The 27,209-nt window shown below is 40.1% G+C and overlaps 1 protein-coding gene across 3 annotated transcripts in view; it reads right to left on the reverse strand.

Moving 5' to 3' along the window:
- The window catches only part of spata5 (spermatogenesis associated 5), a 113,359-nt gene that overhangs the window by 7,708 nt on the left and 78,442 nt on the right, over positions 1–27,209 (reverse strand). For all 3 annotated transcript variants that reach the window (XM_044204413.1, XM_044204411.1, XM_044204412.1), the window contains one exon: positions 14,657–14,821. In XM_044204413.1, the coding sequence (XP_044060348.1) occupies positions 14,657–14,821 (165 nt within the window). The remainder of the gene's footprint in view (positions 1–14,656; positions 14,822–27,209) is intronic.

A 27,209-nucleotide genomic window follows, 5' to 3' on the forward strand; every position in this document is an offset into this window, starting at 1 on the left:
AATTATACATGTGCATGAAAAAGGGAAAAATCCCCAGAAATGTACAATATTAATAATCCATGTCTTAGCGTGTACAGGTGCATTATAAAGGGAAATAGACAACTTGTACCATGAATTTAAAATAAATGAAAAATAAACAAAAACTCATGTAAATTTCCATCTCACAAACACACTGTACATGTACACATAAACATGCACGCGATGCAAAAAGCCAAAAACATGCAGTGACACTACAAAAATCTTTACATGCATCCTACATGTTCACAGCAAAATAACTATGTAAATCTATATTTTTCCCTGGAGGAGGTGAGAAGTGGCACGTGCCATGAGACAACCTGTTCAGCGCAACGAAAATAAACCCTTCTCGAGAGGTGGAGGGAGTGAAAAAAAAAAGAAGCTTGCAACTGCTGGCAGCGCATACCAATGTTCTCAGGTCAAATCTGTCTGGTGTACTTTTCGCTTCCTACTTCAACAAAGGCGCTCAGTGAGTGTATCAGACGGCCTTAATGAAGGGCTTGTTAGACGGGCTACCGGCAGCAGATCCACTAGACCCGGAGTGTGTGTTTACTATCAATCCGCCCTTGTGTCTACAGCAGGCTACATCCAGTACCCCCCTCCTCTCTCACACACAAATGGCCACATTTACAGGAGCGAGCCCCCCCCCCACAAAACCTCTCCTCCATCACTCCACAAGTCCTGCACACATACTCTACAGTGCACCACCACACACACAAACACACACACTCAACACACTGCACTTGCTCACATTCAGTTAATAATGCACTGAACATGCATTTCCACAAGTGTACGTAACACACTGCGGTTGCAGGACCACACAGATAAGGTTTTTGGGCCAATGCACTTATGCATACTGTGCACCAAAAAAACATTTTACACAGCAGCATGTAACCACACATTCAGGCACAGGTACAAATGCATGTACACACACACACACACACACACACACACACACACACACACACACACACACATACACACCCACCAACACACGCATATGTGCAGTAATTTGTACACGTCTGCAAGTAAACATGTACGATCTTTCATGGGGAAGTCTTGTACAGCAAACACATGCACATTTGCTTGACGAACAGTTAAACACACACTTAACCCTCAGAAGTAAAAGTTAGAAGTAACAGCTAAAAGGAACAATTTATTCTCTTATTGTTCTCTTTTACGATTTACTTATCGGTAATAACTTCAAATAAGAGGACACAACATCCCTCAAGTGCAAATTCTAATTAATTAGTCCAATCAATGTGATATTTTACTGTATGGAGATCAATGAAATGAAATGCAAAAAACAACAACTATTAATGCTGAACTTTTAATGATGAATCAGGTCTGCAAAATCTTGTCAAACCCCTTTATGGTTTCAAGTCCAAGGTGACATCTTGAAATTGCTTTTTTTTTGTCCAATCAATGGTCCAAAACTCAAAGATATTGATTTTACTATTATGTAAGACAAGGAAAAACAGCAAATCTTTACATTTGAGGAGTTGGAACTGGCAAATGTCAGTGACAAAGTGAATAATCATCTAATCGTTTCGGCTCTACTGTGCAGAAAAGGAAAAATTTAAATGATAAAAGCTGAAGTTGATGCCATGGAAAATGATGACATTCACAAATAGATAAAAACAGGTTTTCGGGTGGTAAACAAATGCCAAACCCAAAGTAAAGCAAACATTTAAAAACAACACTATAGACTACTGAATACAGAGATAATAACTGACATGATAGCTAACTGATAGCTGACATCTAATGATATTGGTTCTAAGTGGTGCTCTTATGTAAATAGCTAAATATTAACTCCCCTAAAATGTCCTCATCCACACCACCGTATCACCACCGTCACCCTAACCCCTTCACTGGAATAAAATGAACAAGAAAAAAGAAAATAAAACAAGCCACACTGTATCCATGTGCAGAGCCCAAACTCTCAACCAGAAATAAAATATTTCATCCTCCAGAAAGGCAACGAGGAAGTGTCTGCAGTGACATGCCTCCATGAGAAACAACTGACCACAGCTCCATGTGAAAACTTTTTAAGATTACAAGGCGAGAGAGAGAGAGAGAGAGAGAGAGAGAGGGTTAAAGAGAGGGAGTTGAGGTTAAGCATGGAGGGAGGAGAGTCACGTGGAGAGAGAGTGGGGGGAGAACGGAAACATGGCACATGATCATAAATAGCAGAGTGGAGTGTGTGTGAGCCATGGATGAACGTGCACATGCTTGTGCTCTTAGCAGAGGAATTTAGATTCCATAGAAAACTGATGATGAAAGCGTGTTGGTGTGGGCTTTTCCTCACCATATGTTACAGCTGAGACAATAGAAACGAAGGTAAGACAGTAGCAGACAGAGGCCTTTGTATGCTAGAGTAAACGTATAGGCCTGAGAAAATGATCTTTAATTTCAATATTACTATACTGCCTATAATATTCACATTCCTGTTTATATATTTCACTTCTTAGCCCAAATTGAATAAGCCTCACAATAATTACACAATAATATTCATCTGAATGTGTGTCACATCCATTGTCTCCCAGCAAACAGCATTAAGCACCAGCTGTGTGTAAGGTCAAACTTGTGTGAATATAGTGTGGGAGTTACGCTAGAACTTAACTTACAACTAAATTAAAATTTACACCTCCTTAGGTTAGAAAGATGGGAGAGATTAATGGTAGAAAAGTCAAGGAAATTCTTCAATGCTTTACATTTATGATTACACTGACATATATTATTATATTATAATATTGTGCTACATAGTTATTGCTACTTGGAACAAACAGTGGCACAAGTGTGATTTTGTTCTGCGTTCACCTGAGATGGGATTTGTTGCCGCTCCCCCGTTCGCTTATACACAAACTATTAACTGTTAAGGTGTTGACTTTGGCAGAATCTTATATGCCAGGATGGGTGTTTTCCAGAGACTTTTGTTGATTTTGTTATTATTTAATGGCCATATTTATGTGTAATACAGCCATGCTCACCTTAGTAAAGAATTATTAAGGTACAACAGACGTGACTGATAAATAATCACTGAATTATCAAAAAGGTAACAAACATGCGCTGTGTTAGCTCGTTCACATACGATAGCATATATTACATTCTCTTTTTAAAAAAATAAAAAACTGCCTAAATTGTAAGTCTCTCACTTTCTGTTGTAGTTAATAGTGTCTTTATAGTGTATATATATAGAAGAGGTCGAGGTGCAAGAGATAATGCCATTGTTTGATTAGACCTATATAGGCAGAGCCATGTTTTTTGAATCTTTTTTCTAGGTTAGATAGTGAGCCAAGGTTACCTTCAAAGATCATGAATCCAATTTACAAAAACAGAAATTTAAATTTTTGTGCATATTTGGGCCACTTTCTTCTTTGCCATTAAACTTATCAAAATTATACACAAAAAGGTGGTTCTTTGGCTCCACCCACTGAGGCTAAAGTCAAACAATAAGATATCTGGTATAAATATATAATAAGATAAGATATCTGCCTTTAGGAAATGCTTTCATAGTAACTAGAAACCTAATCTGCTGCCTGTAATGTATGCAGGCTGCTGTGCAGAGTCTTATGTTGAGACAGTAAAGGCTTGATGTGAGGCATGTTTTCTTGCCACACAGGAAATGTTTGTCATGAAAGTGGAGGATGCTCCCCTGTTTCATGACTCACCAATAATGTAAGTAAAGTGACATTTTCAGATGGAAATCTCCTACAAAAGTTACCAAATAACTTCCATGTCAGGCGGTTGAGTGTTATTGTCACAGGCCCCTACCCACCTTATGTTCTGGAAAGACCCATGTGGGATAGCACCTGTGTTACACAGTGTTAAGGTTGTCTGTATATGTATGTATGTGTGTGTGTGTGTGTGTGTGTTGGGGGGTATAGCTGGGCCTCGCCTTTAAGGGCATATTTGTCCTCGCCCCTTAATCAGACGAATGAAAGCTCCACATTCTCCCTGGACTTGGGAAGGCAAGGATGGCATATTTACCAAACACACCCACACAGAAGTGACCTGGAGACTCAGCTCTGTGTGTGTGTGTGTGTGTGTGTGTGTGTGTGTGTGTGTGTGTGTGTGTATATGAGATGTGTGTGCGTATGGTAATGTCAAGGTAGGTAAAACTCCACCTGTGTGATGTGCTCCACTGAAATTTTCTCTTTCCTGTTTGCTCCATCTTTCACACACGCTAAGATACAGAGTAACTGTATATATGCAGTGAATGTTCACATGTATTAGTAATTCAAGTACAAACAACAAAAAACATACGACGCAGATTAACTTTTTTGATTTTCAACTGTTACACTTTAAGTTAAACTGAATCAAATATATATTCAAACACAAAGGAACAAATCTCACACCCTTTCTTAAAAAGTAAAAATTTCCCCAAAATTGAACAAATACCCAATTTCTTTCTGTACGTCATACCACTACATTTTGACCTTTTTTTTTTTTTTTTTTTTTACTTTGGTAGTGAAAACTATTTACATAAAGATCTGTGGATTTTCAAGAAAAACTGGGAAATTAAATCCTATTCACCTTTATTGTATTGGGTGGAGGCAGCAATATTAGCAAAGGAAGTCTCAAAACACAAAACCAAAACTATGCACATGGCTGGATGCCACTAAGTGTAAGTGCTTGCTCCACACCCCCAGATTTTTTTTTTTCATTTTCAAACTTGTAGTCTTCAGCCCCAACCAACGCTGACTCAAGTGACATCGCTTGAGGCAATTTATCAGACTTCACACAGCTCCCTCTGGAGCCACAAAAGACTTTACACAATATGTACTAGTACTCATTCAGCATTTCAAAAGTGATACATCACAATTTACATAGAAATTTCCTTTTACATTATTGAAACTGAGTTGATGGTGTGTCCTCTTGGCACTGCTGCTCTGCTTTTCTAGTTTTATTAGCTACTTTCAGGTTATTCTACCTTCCTCTCTCTCTCCCTCTGCATTTTGGTATCCACCTCTCTTTCTCTTCTTACCTTTCCCCTCACTCCCTCTGTCCTTTCCTACATTTCTACTCTTCCTTTCCTGCTTCATTTGTTTCTTTTTTGGCTTTTGCTCCCAACATTCGGCCTTCCTGCCTGGTCAAGGGAAACAGTACGACTAGTAGGACTCATATTTCCAAGGAAAAATTAAATCTGTGCTCACCATGTACTCGCACATAAACCACAGTGAAGGCTTTATATATAAAATGTAAAATTAGGGCTGATTGGAGCCATTTCTCTCTCAGCGATTGCTGGCCTTTTGAAAGCCACAGCAGTCTGCTGGCTAAAGCGTTGAGGGAAATGTTTTCTTTTTCAACCTTTATTTAACCTGCAGTGTCGACTAAGAACAACATATTCACAATGACAAGAGGCGAGAGGCTTGTTGGAGAGGAAGTGAGGCGAGATGTTTCACAGTCACACAGTTACATAGGTGTGAAAGGCCTTTTCCTTGCAGCCTTTGTTGAGCTGTTGACTGTGTTTTCCGTGTCGACTATGTTTTTCTGAGTGGCAGCGTGAACGCTTCTGTGGTCAGCCGCATAGAAAATAAAACACACACACACACACACACACACACACACAAACCATATTTTGGAAAATCACTGCCAACTTTAGACCTCGTCAGACACGCATTCCACCAAAGCAGACATGTTTATTTGATGGTGATTACAGATCTTTTTTTTTTTTCTTAGAGAGTCCTGGATTGATGGCGTATATCAGCTGCGTACGTTGTGTAATGTCACTGTTATTCATACAGCAACACGTTTTGTTGATGCATTTTTTGCGCTTGTGTCCTTGGTGATAAAAATCTTTACAACAACAAATACTGTGTCATAAATCAGACAGACGACACACAGAGCCAGAGGAGGAACAGCCACAACCACAACAGGTGTTAGGAGGAAACCATTTGTCTTCCTGTGAGGTTGGTTTTGCTCTGTGCGTCTGTGTGTGTGTGTGTGTGTGTGTGTGATCATACAAGGCCTTATTTGTGATCAAACTCTTTTATGGCTTTTAATCGTTGCAAACAAGCTTCTGAAAATCCAGTGTGTCATCTCAGGCTTCTATTTTAAAATGTGGGGTTTACCGAAAAACCTAATCATCATTTCAAAACTACTTTTACGTCCTTTAATTGATCCAAAAATGCACCACAGCTTCATCAAGTTACAACTTAACACATTGACTTTGTTGACAAGGAGCTGCAGAGGTGATCAATAATCTAGGAAAGTTGAATACTAAGCATCACATGCGGCACATTGATGTCAAGACAGGCTGTTGATCTGCCTGATTTGTACGTCCTACATTGGAACTCCATTGCTCCTGCCAGTGTGAAAAAAAACAGAGTTAAGAAAACAATTGCACCAGTGAGTTTGAATGGCTGTCAGCCAAGCGTCTCAGACACCTGGGCTTGGACCAAATAGCTCTCCCCTGTTGGAAGGAAAAGACCCACCGCTATGGAGGTTGCGGTCGGTCAAAGGCATCTGTGACTGAACACAAAGATATTCTGATACGACTGACTGCTGCAGCTTGAGGTTTTATTAAAATACCTCAACAACCAACCCCCTCTTCAAGGGAGATGGATGTTACAACACTGTGAGATCTCGAGGGAGGGCGGGCAGCAGGGTTGGCACTGCCTGTCAGTTGTCGTCACCTCTACATGTTCTGCATCCAAACAGCAAATCCCAGTTCTGTTTTTACTGTGTTCATGCAGGGAAATCCTGATTATTTTTGTCAACAACTTGTCAACATCTGCTAAGTGCTCATTGCTGGATTACAAGTACCTGGGAGTACACATGGACAATAAACTGGACTGGGCTAAGAACACTCAAGCTCTTTACAGGAAGGGCCAGAGCCGCCTCTATTTTCTGAGGAGGCTGAGGTCCTTCAACATCTGCCGGCCAATGCTGAGGATGTTTTATGAGTCTGTGGTGGCCAGTGCTATCCTGTATGCTGTTGCATGCTGGGGCAGCAGGTTGAGGGTAGCGGACGCTAACAGACTCAACAAACTGATCGGTAAGGCCAGTGACATTGTGGGGGTGGAGCTGGACTCTCTGTCGGTGGTGTCAGAGAGGAGGATGCTGGCCAAACTACATGCCATCTTGGACAGTGTCTCCCACCCTCTCCATGACGTGCTGGTCAAACAAAGGAGTACCTTCAGTGGAAGACTCATCCCCCCAAAATGCACCACAGAGCGCCACAGGAAGTCATTCCTGCCTGTGGCCAAACTCTTTAACTCCTCCTGCTAAGTGTCAGTCTATATGACCCTAAGTCACTAAACTAGACATTGGATCATTAACATCACTGCAATACTGACAACTCTGAGAAAGAAGACCCAACAGCAAACAGAAAAGCTTTTCTTAACTGTGTATATGTTCAACCATTGGAAAAAAAGAGAGCAGCTAAACAAACATTTATTTATTATTCGGTGTTGAGACATTTTTAAGCCCCTTGCACATTTCGCCATAAACCATGAATAACGAGTGATGTGTCCTGATATGATAAATTTGACTTATATATGTATCCCTGCCACTAATATCATTTTCAGTCAATAGGGAAACTGCATTCTCTGATTCTACAAAACTGTGATCAGCTTGGTTGTAGCTCTAACAGCCATCAATGAGTACGACACCAGATTTGTTTGATATTGATCACCACAGATGTGTGTGAATATTACTGAGAGGACACGGAGAAGAACACATTGATTGATTTGTTGTTATCTGGGCTTAGATATTTGTTATGTCAATCAACAAAAACCTCTCGTATTGATTCGGCATGCATTATTTGAAGTCTTCTGATCCTTTGTTTAATAATTTGTACATTTTTTGAACACACATATTGATTCACTCCTACATCCTGTGATATCAAGCCTTACACTTTTAATCAACCCTATCCAACCAAGTCAGTGGACTTGGCTAATAAGGCAGTGAGTTGGAAAGTCTAAAAGGTGTCCTACTGAGTTTAATTTGCTTGGAGCCATAACAATCTCTAAAGAGGTAGCCTTCCCAAAGGTTTTGGGATACTGAAAAGCTTTCTGCGGGATCAGTACTTTTCTATTTCTTTACTGGATTAAACCTCCAATCTAGACAAAATCTTTATGTAGCCAAAGACTATATAAAGAAGGATTCATAATGACAGTAGATTAAAAAGACATAATGTGCAATTTGCCACTGATTTAAAACTTTTACAGTTTGAAACCTGCCTAAGAATAGGGATAAGACACGAGTAAATATGTGCTCACTGGCAATATCATGATTAAATAAAAATGTTGTTGACTAAACAAGTGTAAGTGTGGTCAAGTGCTTGCTCAGTTTTTTACAGAAACTGAAAACATTCTCACCCTTATAGCAAGAATCCTCAGTTCAGAATTAAATCTCTTTATATTGAAATTTTTAAAAGTGCTGTATCGAAACCTGAGAGGGCTTCAGCTTTTCAGCAAGGCTACAAACAAGGCCTGGAACTGACTCTGTATGTGACAGGGTGCAATAAATCCTCCTGGTCTTTTCCTGTCAGGGCTTGATCATAAATAGAAAAAAAGGGAGAAGTGGAGTATCATCACAACTTCCTTCAGGAGTAAGTTAAGCCCTTCTTCTTCTTTGAGATAACACTACGATTACAGTATCAAATGTTGCTTCTGTTTAGGAAAGTGATGGCAGAGGTGAGGAAGGAGAGCCGGCAGCAATTTTCTGGGCTGAGTGTGAGTTAAAGGTGTGTGTGTGTGTGTGTGGGTGTGTGTGTGTTGTCAGTGGAGGGTTTAGTGGGAAGGTGAGGGTTGGGAAACCAGATGTTACTGCGGGCAGATAGGAAGACAGGTGATTTTAACAAGCTTCTAGCTGCGAGCTGACAACAATGGCGTCCTCCTGCATGACCCCCCCACCTCCTACTCCTCTCTACCCTGCCTCCCTCTCTTCTCAAACAAGTCTGAAATCCCAGGAATGTAATTAAAGTCAAAGCTTTAGGTAGTCAGACTGAAAAGACTTAGGACTGAAACGTGCTCAATGCGCCAATTCGTTCATCAACTTCACAACAATGTGCAATCTGTAAACAGTCGAGTAATCAACCCCCTCATTAAGTATTCACAGCACTGTAAAAGACAAAACAAAAAACAAAACAAAGAAATAATAAAAATTGTACCAAATTCATTGAAAATTTTGGGGTAGGCCTAATGGTTGAAGACGCAAGCTTATAACTAGGTGACCAGTTTGATCCCTGGACCAACATGATAAATCTGGGTGGGGAAGCGGTTGAGTTTCAGCTCAAGCTTTTGCTTCAATTGTTCAGATAAGACTGTGGTTGTACCGGGCAACTTCCAGGTGTGAATGTGAGAGCATGGAGCAGCAGAGTGTTTACGCTCATCAATTCTAAATTAATCAAGAAAGGTAAAAAACCTAACTTTTGAATTTATTTATTTGACCATTACCTGAAATATACAATATCTATGCAATATAATGAACAAACATACAATGTAATGCAACAAAATTCTCTCTCTCTCTCTGGCATTACAACAGATACTTAGAATAATAGACACCAGAAAACAACAATGTCATGTGACTAGTTGCAGGCCATAAGGCAATGAGGTTGGTTGAAACTTTACACAGGAATACAGGCCATGGTAGCAACAAATACTAATAAAATACAGCAAGGAAAAAAATAAAGTGGTTTAGTAGAGCATGCTGAATCTGAACTAAGCAAGTTGTTTAGAAGGAAGTGAGGCTGCAACAGAGAAGACCCCAACCAAATCACTGTTAAAGCTCCATGATGACACCAACTTTGCAGTTGACACAAGATTTGTCACACAACTGCAAAGCCTCCATACGACCAGTTGACAGATAGAGAGAGATGAGAATACAATGCAAGCAAGTGAGAACAAGAGAGGGAGAGATGGAACATATCAGCAACAGCATGTGTGATATGAAAATTGAAACTGGACTCTGCTTAGTGGCCTCCAGCTCCAATAAGCATCTTGCTGTTGAGGCCACCCCTTCACCCAACTCGCTCCCTGGCAGCATGGGGCTTGACGCACGACTGACCGATGCTCGTCGGCTGTGGCTCACCCAGCTGCCTACTGCATTACCAGTTAGAATGCCAAGTCAAATATAATGGCTCAGGGCTCTGTCACACAGAGATGTAGACATCCAGCTACTCGCAATGTCCATTCCGATGCAATACCACTCAAATCTTCCCAGTTTATAAGTTTTTAACTTTGCCAGAGGATGTGTGATACTGTAGCTCGTCATGATACTGACTGAGAAAATGTAAAACATACAGTATATATTTCTAATATATATCCTAATATATCACTGTATAATACTGTTTGTTTCAAACCAACTATAAAATAATAGTTGCCTATATGCTTTATCTGTTATTCTATAAAAGTACAGTAATTTGCATTAAATCCTAATCCTAACTCTCGATTCTAACAGTAAGTTTTATTTGCCAAACATGCACTCAAGACAGTGCAAGTTTGGGAGGCTCAACAGATGATCAGAAATGCTGTTTATTATGTTTTGAGTCACAGAAAAAAGGTTATAGATGTGATAATAACATCTTCCTGTGATACTTTCATCTTCATAATTTTAATATTATGTTTATTTTATGTCCTTGTTATGCTTTTGGATACATTTTTTATATTTTGGGATTTTGTTGTTAAATTATATTTGTTTTATACATATACAGTACATACATATACAAAGGTAGACCTTATGTTTTCAGTTTAGATTTTTCAAAATCGCATCCAGAAATGTATCTTTGTTTATTTAACAAATGGGTCAAAAACAGGATTTTAAAAACACTATTTGCACACACATTTTGCAAGTGCCTTCAAGCCTCCTGTCTGAAGAGCGAGTATAAGAACAGCCAGTCAATATGTGACTAATCAACAGTCACAGTCAGTGGGTTTGGACATTTACTTGTTTATTTACTTGATTTGTTGCATTGGTCCCTTGGTGCTCTTTTCTTGTAAACACAGCATTATAGTACTGTAATGCTCTGTTATTTTTATCCTGTTTTCTCTCAAACTTCCCCTCAATCGTCACAGGAGTTTAAAGTTTCATCTAATTTAATTTGATCTATAGCGCTGGTATGTAAAATATAATACGAACACAGGTGAGACCAAGCTTTTTTCCACCTATGAACTCTTATCAGCTTGACTGTGGCATGTCTTTGAATTTTTGTGGGGTTTCAAGAACATAGTGGCAAGTGACTGCAAACCTCCATTCCACAGATGAGACATTATACCAGAAACCCCGATGTCAAACACAACACCTGATAGCGGGGGATTGGTTTCTTACTGCATACCTCCACCAGGTGTATGCCTGCTTTAGGCTGCTTTTTGGGTGGGGGTTGCCGAGTCAGGGATCAAGGAGAGAGCATGTACTTTCAGGATATGAGGAGGCCCTATAGATAACCTCAGACTGCACTCCAGAGGATCATAATGTCAAAAGAAAAGACGGAAACACCTCAACACCTCCCTGCCCTGATCAGACTAGATTTTAGAACAGATAAACAGTTTTTTGAGTTTGCTGAAAGAAAGGTTGGACACATGCATGTGTGTTTATAAGTGTTAAAGCACTTGAAAGCCTGGTATCAAATCTTGAGGAATTCTGTATAAGATTAAATATTTGTGATCAAATGTGGAATAATCAACGTTAAATTTGGGGGAAAAAAACATCCTTAGTTATACATTAATACAAATTTAATACTGAAAAATTCTACTTATCTACTTCAGAGCTATGTGGATGTGGTTTGATCACTTTTGATTGACAGTAGCATCCCCCTGGCAACATAGGCAAACTGCAACAGTACTTTCATTTTAGTTTAATTGGTTACTTATGTGATTAATAAAACAATTGTAAAGTATATAAAATGTAAAAAGGAAATTGTGGAATATGCTCATTACAGATTCCCAGATCACAAGGTGTCATCATAAATTTCTTGTTTTGTCAAAAAAAATTAAATAAATCAAAGATAGTCAATTTACAGTGATTACTGGTATTTCTGATTGATGCATGGAAATAACTGACATCACTTTTTTCCACCCAGTTGAACCTAGAGAATTTCATGGGTCCACTCTTTCTTGCCACAGGTGTTGCCTCTGTGTGTCAATATATCTAACAACTGAGTGGACTTACTATTAGCTCAGATGATGTGGTGAATCATTATCAACGCAGGAAAAATTAACAAGACTGCTTGTTAAGTGGTGGCACATCATGTTGCTGCCAATGTTTATGTTCACTCTCTATTTGGGCCTGTTCAGGTTATGTGCATTTTGGATCCGGTATAATTAGGGTCTATTTGGATGAGGTTTGACTATCCTTGGACTTTTTGAACATTAATTTATGCATGTCGAGTTCAGGTAGGGTTCGCATGGGTCTATTTAGGAATGGGTTTGACCTCTACTTCAAACCAGTGAAAAAGTACAGACAAAAATCAAAGCAATCTCTGATGTGAAAATACCCAATATGGCTCCAACTTTTGTGAATAATGTGTTCATGTAGGAGGACCCCATCACTTATAATAAGAAGCTGATTAAGAAAACTGTTTCAAGATCATTAAATTTGCCTCCTGGACTATTTCGGGTCAAAATGAAAGAAACACGGCAGGACTCACAAACATGTCAAACATGACAGAGAAAGCATGACTAGGACAATGAAATCTGTGTTTTCATAGCCTGCCAAGGCACGCTAGTGTCTGAATTGTTTAAAAACGGTTGTTTTTTGAGCCTGTCAGAAGACCAGCATAACATTTCTATCATGTCTGTGACCCTTGAAGTCTAAATATACAGCTGGGAATTACATTCAGGAGAAAACATATACTGTACATCTTATGGGAATGTTTTTTTTTTCTGTAGAATGGTGTATAAACTATGAGTCACGTTGAAGGTCAAAGACAAACATGATTTCTCTGACAAAGAACAAGACAGAGATAGAGAGAGCCAGACCCAGTACAGAAAACTCTCAAAACCTTTATATTCTGCATCATAATGCAGTAAATAATGAACACAGGCTAAAACCTACCAAACTTAAAGTTTGTAAATTAGTTTATTTGGCCAAACGGTGATGAATTCTTATCAGAATTGTGCCCTTTTTCTTACAGCTTCTTCTTATTTGTGTCCTGGAGGACATTAGCAGTTTCTCCGCTCAAGACAATGTGAATCACGCGGCAGACGAATGCTGAGAGACAATTCTGTCACACAAAGGAGTGTTTGTACAATTACTCCCAGTCTGCTGTGAGATCACGAGGGCGCTCTGTGACACAGTACAGACACGACACAGACATCATGGAAAAGCACAGTAACATCTCACTGCAATGCAGGCCACAGTAACAGCTTCTTATTTGGGGGTGAGTATTATGTCGGGGACACACAGGAGGCACCGCGAAGCAACACGCTAGGTCATTTCTCCTGCGAGCAGTAGCCTGGCTGTCCACACCAGAAGCTAATTTCTCCATGTCGGTCAACAAGCGATTCTGCTCCTCTGCTCTTTTCTAATCACAATAAAGAGCGGATCTTTATAATAACTTCATGAATTTATAACAAAAAGTTTTTTTTGTGTTTCTGCAGGGTGTCGCTTCTTCTGCAACAGTGATGTTAATAGGATCGCCTTGTGTGATGATCTGCGGGGAGGGCACACACACACACACACACACACACACACACACACACACACACTCTCTCTGGCTCTCTGTTTAAAGACAACTGACAAAATGTAGAATGAGTACGTAATTTAAAAAACACAATCACAAACAGCAGTGATCAGTGTGTTTTCTTTCCAGATTTGCTCACGGCATGCGGAAAAACTGTCGCTGCTGAGTGTGAGTCGACCGCGGAGCTCTGTGCTAAACAGCCCAATTGGTTAACATGGCTGCCGAAAAAGGAAGCAGGCAGTGCCTCTGGGCGCATCGCGACGCTTCCACGTCCTGTGTGTCCCCACCGTTGTTCAAAGGGTAAAGATGTAGGCTTGTGAATGCAGGGTTGCCAGTTTGAATCCTTGAGCCAAGCATCACTTGCATTGGATTATTAAACTTGATGCTTCGTAAAATATGAAAACAATTTTTCAGCCTGAGCTGATAACATGTCTGAAAGTTGATTACATGATTGTCAAACTAATAGGCTATCCTAAAATCTGGCGACAGAAAACTAGATGTTTTTTATTTGTTTATTTCAACAATCAGACCAAATCTTCAAGCTGCAAATATCTTTAAATCGAGTTGAATTTGGGGCAGACTGCTGCACAAGCATTAAGAAAAATGACCCTTGATTTTTATGAGAGTTTCAAGAAATATTTTGCTTATCCCAGTACAAAAGAAAATGTTGACACTGAATGCTAATGTGGACGTGATGACAGAAAAGGCAGAGGTATTCATTGTCGATTTCAAACAGCTACAGTGAGTGAAAGTTGAATGTTGAATGAAAATCTTAGTTCCCCAATAGCCTGTATATTCTTATTATGATGTGGACTATTTTCATAAAGAAGTAATCCTTAATTTCATAAATCTCATCATGCTTAATCTTCTGTGGCTTTAGGGAAACAGCAGTATTTGCCTTACATATTTTATGTTTCTGTTTATGTTATGTTTATGTTCTGTTGCACTCATTATGAATTAATCAAAAGAAAAGAAAAGATGTGTAACTCATGTGTAAAAGAAAATGTAACTCACCTCTGCTCCAGTATACTTGTTTGTCCGAGTCACAAGGTCATCAAGAGACACATTTTGGGCCACGGGCATGTTGCGGAACTGGAGAGAAAATATCTCACGTCGGGTTGGAGCATCTGGAAGAGGCACATAAACGATTCGGTCAAGGCGACCTGGACGCATCAGAGCCTGTGGGACGGAAAAAAGACAGTCAGCCTCTGGTTTACCATCATATTTCACAAATTGTCACACACAAGTCTAACAAGTTAAGGTTTACACATCAATACTGAGCATCAGTGAAATCGTCTTTGGCTTGCTGAGGGTAACACATGTTAAAGTCAACTGAAATCTAATTCTTTTATTCAAACCTTTTCCAGCACAGCTTTTGTACATGATCACTTTGGCTTCACAAAAATACCGTCAGGACACTATGGCTTTGACCTCCTAACTGCTTGCCTATATGGTGGAGATCTAGGAAATTAAGCTTCCTCTATTGCTTCATTGATTGTATGCCTCTTTAAACAGGACCGTGACCCAAATGCCTAAAATGCAAACCGTGAAATGTAAGTTTTCCACTTCCAGCAGTCAGCGTGGAGACAATGTTGACGTTATCTGATAAACCCTCCACTTCCTACAGATCACATCTCCGTGACCCCAAAACAGTCCTTGAGTACCCAAAGCGCTGCTGTCTCGCTTGTCAGAGGTCATTAAGTGGCAGGCGCCTCTCAAACACAGACAGGCAGACGGACAGACAAATATGCCCTGTCTCCATTCGCTCTCCTCAGCCAGGCCGTGACAATCTGTGGTATGGTATGGTATGGTATTGTTTGGTTTGGTTTATGTATCCATTTGAACCGCCAGCTAGCCGAAGAACAGCAGGATTTGAAAATAATAAAATGCATTTCACTCACCATGAATTAGCATTTAATTTCAGCACTGGAATGAAGAATCAACAGAAAAACAAACATCAACTGGAACTGACAGTTTCATTGTTGTTCTTCTCCCAAGACTCAGTGAGGCCTGATTGTAAAGACAGTGGAGCGCCTGGATTTGGGCCAGACAGGCCACAGCGGGGCTAAACCCCGGCCAGTGGAGACAAGCCAGGAGACACACACAGACGCAAGCCATGCAGGAGGTCACGTCAGGAGTGATCAGTGAAGGTTGGAGGGACCAAACCAGCAGCCTTTGAACTCTTGTTTACATAGTCATCACACTGCTATTCCTGCTTCTCTGGATGCACCACGTATCTCCCAAGCCTGACAGCCTCCTTGTTTCTTTTATATACATAGACTATGAGTATGGTTTGCAAGCAACCTGTTTGCTTGAAGGGTAAAGCAGGACAATATGCATAGGTTAAGATTTTTTTTAGTAAAGCGTGGTATTAACAATTTTGACAATTTCATCATTGAAGTTATTTATCAAACAGTTGCTGGTTCCAATTTCTCAAAGATTTTACCTAATCTATCATACCTTTGCAAATTGAATCTCTTTGGGTTTTGTACTGCCATTTAAAGCCATTTCAACTTGAGCTCAGGGAAATTGTGATGGGTATTCTCACTGTTTTCTGACATTTTATAGACCAAATGCTTAATTGATTAGTCTGAAAAGTAATTGAAAGTTGAAACAATAATGAAAAATATAAATGAAATGACACAAAATGGACCTTGAGGTGAGATTGAAGTCGGGAAAAAAGGAAATTTCAACATCCGCAATTCCATGATAACTGGGCTAACTCTGTCAAAGATCATATGACACATATCACATATCACATTCAAAGTTCAAGAACAGCTACTAAATGGACCTTGAGGTGAGATTGTTTTGTCACCTGCTGTCCATGGTTGAGAATTAACTTTGAACCTCAACAATAATGAAAAACATTGCGAGTTGCAGCCCTACACTGAATACCCTACTCAAATGGTCTTTGCCATGTTACATTTTAAGTCCATCTGCTTGCAAAGTGTACCGGAGGCAATTTTAAGAGTTTTGTTTTATGGTTTTCTTTTCTTTTCATTTCCCCTCTGGATAACCAATTCCCGTTTACTGGGGCAATGGACAGTTTTCCTGCCTTTTATCTGTTGCTTTTTTGTGTTCCTGTGTATGTGTATGGAAAATGAGAGGATGGAAACTGAAGACAAACATTAGTAGCTACCCTTAGGTAACCACAGCAGAGCCATGGCTGACAAAGGAGCAATGGATCATGAAAGGAAATGTTCTTGTTTTTCAGGTGTCTGGATTCTTCCACTCGTTTGAGGAGAGGGTCTGGTTGTGGGTGACAAACCATCGGCATTAAACAAATAGAGAGGAATAACGTCATTGTGATTCAAAGCGGGAAAAGGGTGGCTGTTGGGAAGATCTGCTGGGAGATGGATGGATGGCAGGTTTGAGGGCTGCAGCATTAAATTAAAGTAATTAAATAATGGATAAGATGCGTCTGGCAAAACAACTATAAAACAACACATGAGAGTTAGTTTGATGTCCCAGTTCTTCCCACAGGTTAGAGGCCGGTACCTCTAGGTTTGTGTATGTGCAGGAGGTGAGACGGGTGCAGTGGGGATTACAGTCTATGGTTGTTTGTCACAGCAGGTTGAGCCAGTCTCGGCAGTGCGTATTGCACTATGCAGAGGACGTGCCAGGGACACTTCCTGAGTTGCTCTCCCTGGAAGTATCTCGCGGCTGCATGCCAACACAAACCTGCTGACCCCCGTATAAATAACTCACACAGACAGACACTCCTGTGCACACTGACAAACAAATGCACATACGCAAGCATGCACATAATTGCACAATTCTGGTAAACGCTCTTCGGTTGGTGTTTTTAATTTCAGATCCATTTTTCTAGTGCAAAGATGCCGCCTGCTACTTTATCAGCCGTTAATTCTCTCCACACGCATAATGGAGAAGTGCCCATGGCTTCCAGGCGCTCAGGCTCCAAGGGTTCCAAGGCGCTCCCAAAAAGCAGAGCCGACCCTCAGCTCTGAGACTGCTAAACTCATCTGACTGCCCTGGAGGGAAAGAAAGGCTTTTTTTCCCTTTCCTCCCAGCAAGAGCAGGGGGCCCATCCATCACTTAACAAGATACACTTCCTGTTCTCAAGGATCCGGGGGTGGGGGTAGAAGAGGAGGAGGGGAAGGGAGAGGAGGAGGAGGTAGGGGGGGACCCCGTGAGACAAATACTTGGCTTGGCATGTTGGGCAAGCGTTGACGGGCTCTTTTCGTAACAGCATCATTCCACCTGAAGTCTTGGCTCGATTGGCAGAAGGCGAAGAGAAGAAGGAGGGAGGGAAGGAGAAAGGAGAGGAGAGGACAAAAACAGCCAGACCAAGGGACCCAGACAAGCCACTTGAAAGGACTACAGGACCAAAACCCTACAAACAAACACAGATAAGTGGCGTGGGAGACAGAAAACCACCATGGACCAAATGCAGTTGCATATATCTGTTTTTCTAACACGAGTCTGCATGACGGATAGCATCCACCTTGTCGCACCACTGACATGATAGGCATCATTACACATGAGCCATTAGTAATTAGAAATGCCCCTAGGTAAGAAATACCAACTAGCTTTAAGTCAACATTGAAGCATTTATACACCACTAAATCTGGGCAAGTGTGCACTGTGGACTACCCTGCAGAGCAATATCAAGCATAGTGCAATGGTGAGATAGTTTTGAAAAACAAGTGGGGCCTACACTGGATCAGTCAAGCTGATCAAAACACACAAAGAGAGAAAACAGAGAGACAGAAGAGAAAAAAACCCTCATCTGCTCTCTCTGTGCCAAGTTTCACTGCCGATAACAACAGTAATCATTCTAGGCATTGCAATCCTCCTCAAGAAGTGATTACCCCCTAATGACAGACGACTTCCTATCTGCGAAGGCCGGTACCTCTCCCTAACTAGTGGGGAATGCTGGGAATCTTCTCCTTGGAGCGTTGTTACTGAGCACATTCTTGGCCAGCTTCAATTTGACCTGCTCTGAGCTACGTCTACAAACTGTTTACAAACGGACACCCCCGCAATTCAGGTGTCTTATTCTTAGATGAAAGTTTAGACATGGTGCGGCTAAATCAAGATCAGATCTGCTTTGTTGCTCACACTCCCTTCAGATCAAATGAAAAATGAGAGGAAACACTGGGTCCATGATACTGAACATGATGATTAAGTTCTTCCTTGCACATCTTGTGAAATCTCTCTTTTCTTTAAAAACTCTTTTGTTGGTGTTTTTTGGTGCAGGATGATAGCAGGCTATTTGGCTGAATAAGTGGCTTGACTGAGGAGACATCAGTTGACTTTGTTCCTTGCCTGAAGGCATTTGCTGTATGTGGTTTCCTAACCTGTCAGTCCGCAATCCTCAGAGGCCTTCGTGAGTCATACTGACTCGGAGATAGGCCACCCTGGATTTATGCAGAACACACACACAACAAAAAATGCAGAGAGCGTGATGGGAACCAAAGGCTCACAGAAAGGTCAGAGAGGTTTACTTCTGGAGTTCAGAGTTGGGAAATTAACACAGGGTACTGACTAAATGCCAGCAAATGTTGGCTATCATCATTTTATCATCAACCGGTAAATCCACTTTGTACTTTACACTCATTTTCATTTTATACTTATATCCACTTTGTACTTAATTTATCTTGCCTGTATTATAGTGTATTATATTTTGATTTGCTTAGAACTTCTATTCCTGTGTGCACTGACGTGACAGTGAGCAGCTATAACAAAAGAGTTTCCCCTCTGGGATCAATAAAGTATTTCTGATTCTGATTAAAAACAGTCTTTTAGGAATTATAGTTATTCTGTCTACTGCATCTGCAAAAGCAGTCTACTTTGCTGTTAAATCAGTGAAAGTAGCTGCTTAAATTTGGGATGTGGCAGCCAATGGACAACAAGGTTGTGCCTTGATTCTCTTTAGGTAGAAGCTCAGTTTCAAAGACAAACGTCTTAAGGTGTTCTCAGACTTGGTCCATATACTTGAATCTAGACCCAGGTTAGTTTCTTCCATGGTTTGGGAGGGATTTGTTTTCATAGATGAGAATCCTTCCAAACCTTACATCGATTGTGCAACACACATCCATGGCAGGGCTGTACGTCACTTCTGTGAAATGCACTATGTTTGCATCTTCCATAACATGAAAGATGCCTGTAATTACTTAAATTGTTTTACTGTTCTGCTACCACACAAAAAGTGACAGAATCCAGTCAAGCCTGAGTGTGTGGCATGTATTAATGCAGCACAACCTTCAAATGAGGTGCACTCATAACATTTAAGTTTTCCCTCGGGGATCAATAAAGTATTTCTGATTCTGATTCTGATAAGTGTTTTGTAAGTGTTTTATCTCTGTGAACTTCACACCATCAGGATCAGGCCATGACCTAAAGTTATTACAATGGTTATTCTAACATTCAGCTTTTGGTAGAGGAGACTATTGGCTTTCATATTTGGTGTGAACTCCAGGAGCTTTTTGAAGGCAAACCCTTCTCCACATTTTGAGGTGAACCAGAACTGGATTTTGTAAACAGCACCCAGATTCGACAGCAGCTTTCACACTTCTTCAATCTCTTGGAGAAAATGGTCATGGTTGCAGAAAAATCTCTAAAAGTGTGTGAAAACACCCCTGAGCTTCAGTACAAAACAGGCTGTCAACCTTGTTTCAGTTCCTTCAAGTCCCACATATATTGACTTGTAGCTAAAGCAGATTTATACTATCTACTGAAGAGTTTTGCACACCACATCTTTCTAAAAAGATGACATAATTTTGGACGAGGCCACGCTGTGTTCAGAGGGACACTAGGCCTGCTTTATGTCAGTCCTGATTTTGATGTGGGAGAGGATCAGAGGAAGAACAGAGTGGGGAGAAAGAGAGAGTAAATCAGAGAGTGAGGGGAGGGGACAGCAGAACACAGAGAGAGGGATGAGAATGACGGGGGGGGGGGGAGTTGGCAACCAGTCAAAAACATGAGAGGCTTTCACTCTGAATTTTGCCCTTGAGTCAAACTTGCATCCGGCAGGCGAGGCCACCGTGTCCAAGAACCAAATAACTCTGGCGCTGTTAACCCCCTACTGTCCCACATACATACAGCCAGGAGGAAGTCAAGATTTGTAGTTTCAAAATGAGGTATAAACCATTTGAACAAGTCATTTTTGTTCATAGAAAATTTGTATTTTGGCATGGTAGAGCAACCCATTTGGGGAAAAAGAAAAGGTTTCAAATTAGTTAAAGTATTTTCAAACATTTACAAAATGCAGTGCAAAAGAATTGCACAATGCCAAATTTCTCCTAAGACAAATGCATATAGATTTGAAGGAACATCTTCAAACTGATTTCAATCTTTTTTATACTTTTAATTTAACCTTTAAGTGCATTACAGCAACATGAATGGATAGATTTTCAGCAGCCCACTAAATTCTATAGGAACAGTTATGTATATAAGAGGATAATTTTGTTTTATTACAATTTGTTTTTTTATTTAGGCGATGATTACATTGTCCTCACCAAAATGCTGAGATCTGGAAACACGGTGATTGCACAACAATGGAGTCTGACAGGGTAAGAAACACAAATACAGGTTTTAAGCAAAGACCTAGCCAGTTTGATCCAAATCACTGTATTTGAATGTAAAATCGAAAGTGAGTGCACCCGAAATATCTGTAGTAATCCCTCGTTGCTCAAACAAGTGAGTAAACTGTCTATAAACTGTGTTGGATGTTTTACAAAGAGTTTGGGTATAATACTTTTCCTTCGTTTTATCTTAGTTTGGCTAATCTGGGGCTTTGTTTAAAACCTGCATGATCTTTTGACTGCTTGTTTTTCTTGCCCTGCAACACTTCTTTTTTGCAATGTCGCTGTGTTCCCAGATCTCAGCAATTAACTTAGTGAGTACAGTGTTATTATTACTGATAGGAATGATTACAAAAATAAGACCTAAGCTGTAATAAACCGGCACTTTCCTTTAACACATGGACGGTTTGGTGTTTGTTTTCGTCCTACAGTGTCATGAATTTACACATTTAAATTTTTAGTATGTGTGGCCCCAGCAGGAGTCAGACTCTAAACCTGGTAAGACCATAGAGGTGTGTGTGTGTGTGTGTGTGTGCGCACATGTGTCAGAGGGTGTGTATGCATGGTGTTGTTGAGCATAGGGTTATTACAAAATTAGATGTCACACCTCTTTTACCTTTTATGGTATGTGTAGGGTCACAATCATATGGAGACCAGGTGAAGAGGCTGAGATGAAGGGGGGGAGAAGAAGCAGCAGCTGTGTTGCTCTCCTTTTGGGTGAGGGGGGTGGGGCACTCACACATCTACAGCTGCCCTGGGGTCCGCTATAAAGTCCCTGAATCTGTCAAAACAACCCCGTCTGGTTGGCCCTCACACCTCCACAAAAATAAAAATGGCCACTGCGAAAAAAGGGGTCTTATTTTGATAGGTGGGCAGAGCATGTGTATGTGTGGTAAGGGTCGCTCCCACCAGAAAAAAAAAAAAAAAAAGGTGAAGAAAAGCAGAGGAAATTAGGCCGAGGCCATGTTGAAATGTCGACTTATTGGAGCCCAAAATAAAAAAGCAGTAAAGCTGCTGCCATAAAATACATGTATGTTTGCTTTACAAAGAGGCGTTTCCTGTGAGCTGTCCGCAGTTCGCAATTTAATTCTACGGGGCCTTGCACTCAGTGTAAACTCGCCAGGTCTGGATTTCCATAATCTGCCTGTGGGCAACCTTCAAACTTCCCGGTCGAGTTGCTACCTCAGACAAATCGGCAGTAACAACTGGTGACCGATATTTGTACTCCAACAGTTATTCTGATTCTTTTTTCATTTGTTCAGTACTTTTATTCTTCAGGTATGTATACTTGTAAGTACACGTATGTGTGTAGAAGGGTGTCAGTTGGGGATGAAGGAGTGTGAAAAGGCCTCCGAATTTCATCTAACATGCACAGTCCAACGACAACAAGCAAAGCTTATCGTTGGTATGTGTGTCTGAGGACTTCACAGAGAAAGAAATATGAAAAAAGGAATATGCTTACAGATGATCTTTTTCGTGACATCAGCACTGTCATAGAATTTAACATTGAGTGACTACAGAGATTAAAATTAGGGCTGCAATTACTGATTATTTTCATTATCGATTAATCTACCAATTAATTTCTTGATTTATCATTTAATCATGTAGTCTATAAACGTTCCAAAACCTCTGAAAAATGTCCATCACAAAATCAGGGAGCCCAAGATGGCGTCTTCAAATGTATTGTTTTGTCCAACCAACAGTCCAAAAACCAATGAAATTCAGTTAACAATAATGTAAGACAAAGAAAAGATGCAAATCCTCGCATTTGAGAGGCTGGAACCTGATTATCAAAATAGTTGCAAATTCATTTTCTGTCAGTCGACTAATCGATTACACATTGCAGCTCCAGTTTAAGTTCCAGTTCATTTTGTTAAACATTAAGTATGAGTTCTGTCTTGGCATTAAAATTTGGTTTTCATGGTGAGACAGAGCTGAACATTTGATCACTAACCACTAATTTAGCTGTAAATATAGAGAAATACTTAACTATGACGCCAAACATTTGCTCATGCAAACTGTAAAACCAAGAGTGGCATTTTATGATCTACAAGCTACATTAAGAATCTTATATTATCTCTATTATCTTGTGCTTCCCATACAGTATCTCAGTACATGTCTTGGCCTTATGGACAATAAATATAATCTGCTTCAACAAGCGATGATCACCACAGAGGTTCAATTCTCGGCTGTGGACAGTGACATCCTAACTACGCCCCCTACCGAGATACATGCATGTAAAAATTCATATGCATACATACGAACAGTCTCTGTTGACAGCACACAGAAACACACACACAAACCTCCCATCCCCTTCCTACACACACCCACATACACAGAGCCCCTACTTCCCCCAAGAGACAGACTGCAGGTGCCAGGCCCACCTCGGGGTCCCTGCCGGGCTCTCGTTAGGCCTGGTGCCATTCAGGCGGCTCCTAACACGCAACCTTTTAGTGCATAGTGTTTCTCTGACAGCCCTTGTCGTCCTCTTCATGTAGTGGGGGGGGGGAGGAGGACTTCAGGGATTATTGCTTTAAAGAATTTGCCAAAGCCACAAGGCTGAGACTTATGCACTTATGGCAATTTTAAAGGACTATACCAGTGTTTTTGCGTATTTTCACCCATTTGCCACAAATTCCATATTCATAGCATTACTGCTGTCCATTTACCAAGGTTTGTACCAGTATTTTATTTTCGCTTTTTTCTATTTTCAAGACAGCGATGGGCTTTCATTCATTTCCATGGTCTTAAAATCCACTTGTAGAGACTTAAAACTTGCTTGAAATAAGACAATGACATCACAATGAAGATCATGTCTACATTTATTGCAGCACTTATGTTAACAGTGCAGGCTTTTCAAATCAGATGCAATGTTTCATTGTGATAAATTACCTCAAGCAAGTCTCTGCAAATTCACTTGCATACTGTGGTGAAATGAATGGAAACCAATGACAGATTCAAAAATCCAAAACACATAAAACACTATTACATGCCTTGGAAAATAGTTGGTAGTAAAGTTACGTGATTAGTAGTAGAGGGGCAAAAACCTACTGAAGCACTCATAAGGTCAACTGTAAAAAAAAGAAAAAGTAAAGGATCCATCAATCAGTTTTCATTTTTTAATGTATCTGAATTAACCAATGCTCAGACATTTACATCAGTTAGTTGGCTTTTAGGAGACGTACCACTAAAGCACTAAAATCATAATAGATACAATTCTTCACCCAACCAATATTTTAATGTGCTTACAGGGATTCACCTGTGTTTTTGCTATTTAAGAGACATCTGTACCACATAGTTGTGACAGTGATGAAGGCCGGACGTCCAAATACGTTTTGTCCTGTCTGTCTGTAAATAAAGTAACGTCTTTTCACTGAGCGCGACCCTACTCGGTTATTAATAATGTGTTTAATAATTACATAGTTTCAAAATATGAAAGATAAAGGAAAGGTCCAACATTATCTCAAGGTCAAAAATAAAAAAATAAACAAAAACAATCGATCAAGGCAAATCAATAAATCTTGGAAGTGTCACACCTTTCTTTACCATATTAGTTGTTTATTTTTTAATGCTGTACCTCTCCCAAATGTTGTTTTGAGAACAGTGTCTAGGTTCAGTTTTGGAAAATATGCTCAATCAAAGGTTGATAGACCTTTCATTTAAGTGTATTCTAAAGCTCAGTTCAAGTATCGATTTTGGATCTCTTGATTGCAGCAGGATACCATTACTGCACTATATATATATCTTATAACAAAACCAACACCAGCATTGCCAGCTTCACCATCACCACCATTATCACCTATACTGTTATCACCACCTCCATCATTTCTATAGCCATCATCATTATCATCATCATCATCATCATCATCACGAGGCCCTGCTCAATGTCGGTGGAAGCCACCAACAACCTGTTTGCAACTCCCCCTGCTTATACACAAAGGCTTCATATTAAGGAATGTGTGCATGTGCGCAACACACACACACACACACATACACACACACTTGAATGCTCACATATGCTGCCACTCACAGATACTTACCAAAGAGACAAACATAAACAGGCACGTTGCTGAGTGACAGAGCCGACTCGGGCGGATCAGTTTCCACTTCCGTGAAATCTAAACATTAGCTTGTTTACCCTCATCCTGAGCTGAGACTGGGCCATGGTGTGTGTCTCTACATGTAGGTGTGTGTGTGTGTGTGTGTGTCCAGTGAGACAGAAAATAGCAGACATGTTAATAGAGACAATATCCAAAGCTGGAGTAAGATATAGAGGGAAAAAGACAGGACAGATGCTCGCTCCCTCTCTCTCTCTCTCACCTGCTTAATCCTTCCATCATGACGTCAGCCATGACACCTTTTACACAGCTGTCAGCAGAGTGCATACTGTATAGTAAGTAGTGCTGAAATGATTAGTTTGATTAATCAATTAACTGTTCAAGTCATTTGTCAAAGAAAAACATTGAACATTTGCTGGCTAGTTTTTCAAATGTGAGCATTCACTGCTTTTCTGTTTTATATGATAGTTAATTGAATATTTTTGGGTTTTGGACTGTCAGCTGGACAAAAAAGCAAAGCAAAGACAACACCTGGGGAAATTGTGAGGAGCATTTTTCACTATTTTCTAATTCCGATGATCAGTAATTAAAAATTAATGAATTAAAAAAGTAATAATGAAGACATGGTTGGGCTATTGCAACTAGGTCATGGCCCCCAGGCACAACCTTTTTATTTGCAAAGTACCAAAACTTCAGACAAAAGTAAATGGATGTCACATACACACATTGACACAGCTGTTACCTGTACATACAGTCCAATGAAGGACAGACAACTGACCAGTCCTAAGCACCGCCTCTTTCCCGCAATACACCTATCACAGCTAAGCATGAACTTGGACAACCTCTGCCATCTTTCCACTCTAATTTTCCAGCTACCATGTGCCCACATTTACGCTATATTGAACAGCTTGTTATAACACTTGTTATCTGGATTGTGTTGACAGTGTTGTTTTCATTCCATTTCCAAACCCTAAAACAAATCAAGTTAGATGTTGAGCTGACACTGACTTTGAGGTCCTCTGCATAGCTTAATCCACTCTTAACATTTAAGGACACCTACGTCTGTTCAAAGGTAATACTGAAAAACATGTATGCAACAGACCACCGTGAAAGGACTAGATATGGTTGGAAAGAAACTCATGACACAGCTGCAAAAGCCTCTATATGCATCACTTGATATGTACAGTATAAGTTCAATGAGCTTTAGTCACTTGCACTCAAATATGTTCACAATGTTTACATTGAAGCCTCACTGCGGCCCTAATATGGAATTCCATGAGTTTTTCGTGACTATAGACATGTACGACCTTTTGTATTCTTTGTCTCAGTAAAAATAAGCGTGGAGAAAAGGAATTGCGGTTTATAACTGTACAGATGCATTTGTAAAATCCCCTAAATTTACTGACTTTCACTATGTGGAATGCAAAGTTTAAAACATTTTGTTAAATACCATGAAAGGGAAAGTTTCCAGGAAAAGTTATACTTGTGTAAAATTGGAAAAGTGGGGTTACAGGTGGAACTAGACTGCAAAACTCTGTCAACAGGGTCATGAGTTGCACTTGCTGAAGGAACCCATTGTGTTGAGTGGTGTTAATGCTTCTGTGGCTGTTTTTTAATATTTTTGTTAATACCATAATACCAATGCTCCCATCATTGCCTTGACACAAACTTTTCTATGACTTCATAATACTTCAGGGATTATTAACGTTTTATTAAGCTAATTTTCTACCACATTTGGGCTCTTTATGGAGAAAAACAGCTGAAAACCAGCATCCAAGTAAATATACACACACACTCACATATACATATATGTTCTTGTATATTCTTATAAAGTGACCCTACTGCAGAATTCCCAAATCAATGTGTCTGACTCTAGAAACCTTGAATACAGTTCAACCATATCTGCTTTTACATCGTACTACACTGCACACAAACAATAAGAACTGCACGCTAAATGTAATC

The sequence above is a fragment of the Siniperca chuatsi genome, linkage group LG8, assembly GCF_020085105.1.
Source record: "Siniperca chuatsi isolate FFG_IHB_CAS linkage group LG8, ASM2008510v1, whole genome shotgun sequence".
Classification (NCBI taxonomy): Eukaryota; Metazoa; Chordata; class Actinopteri; order Centrarchiformes; family Sinipercidae; genus Siniperca; species Siniperca chuatsi.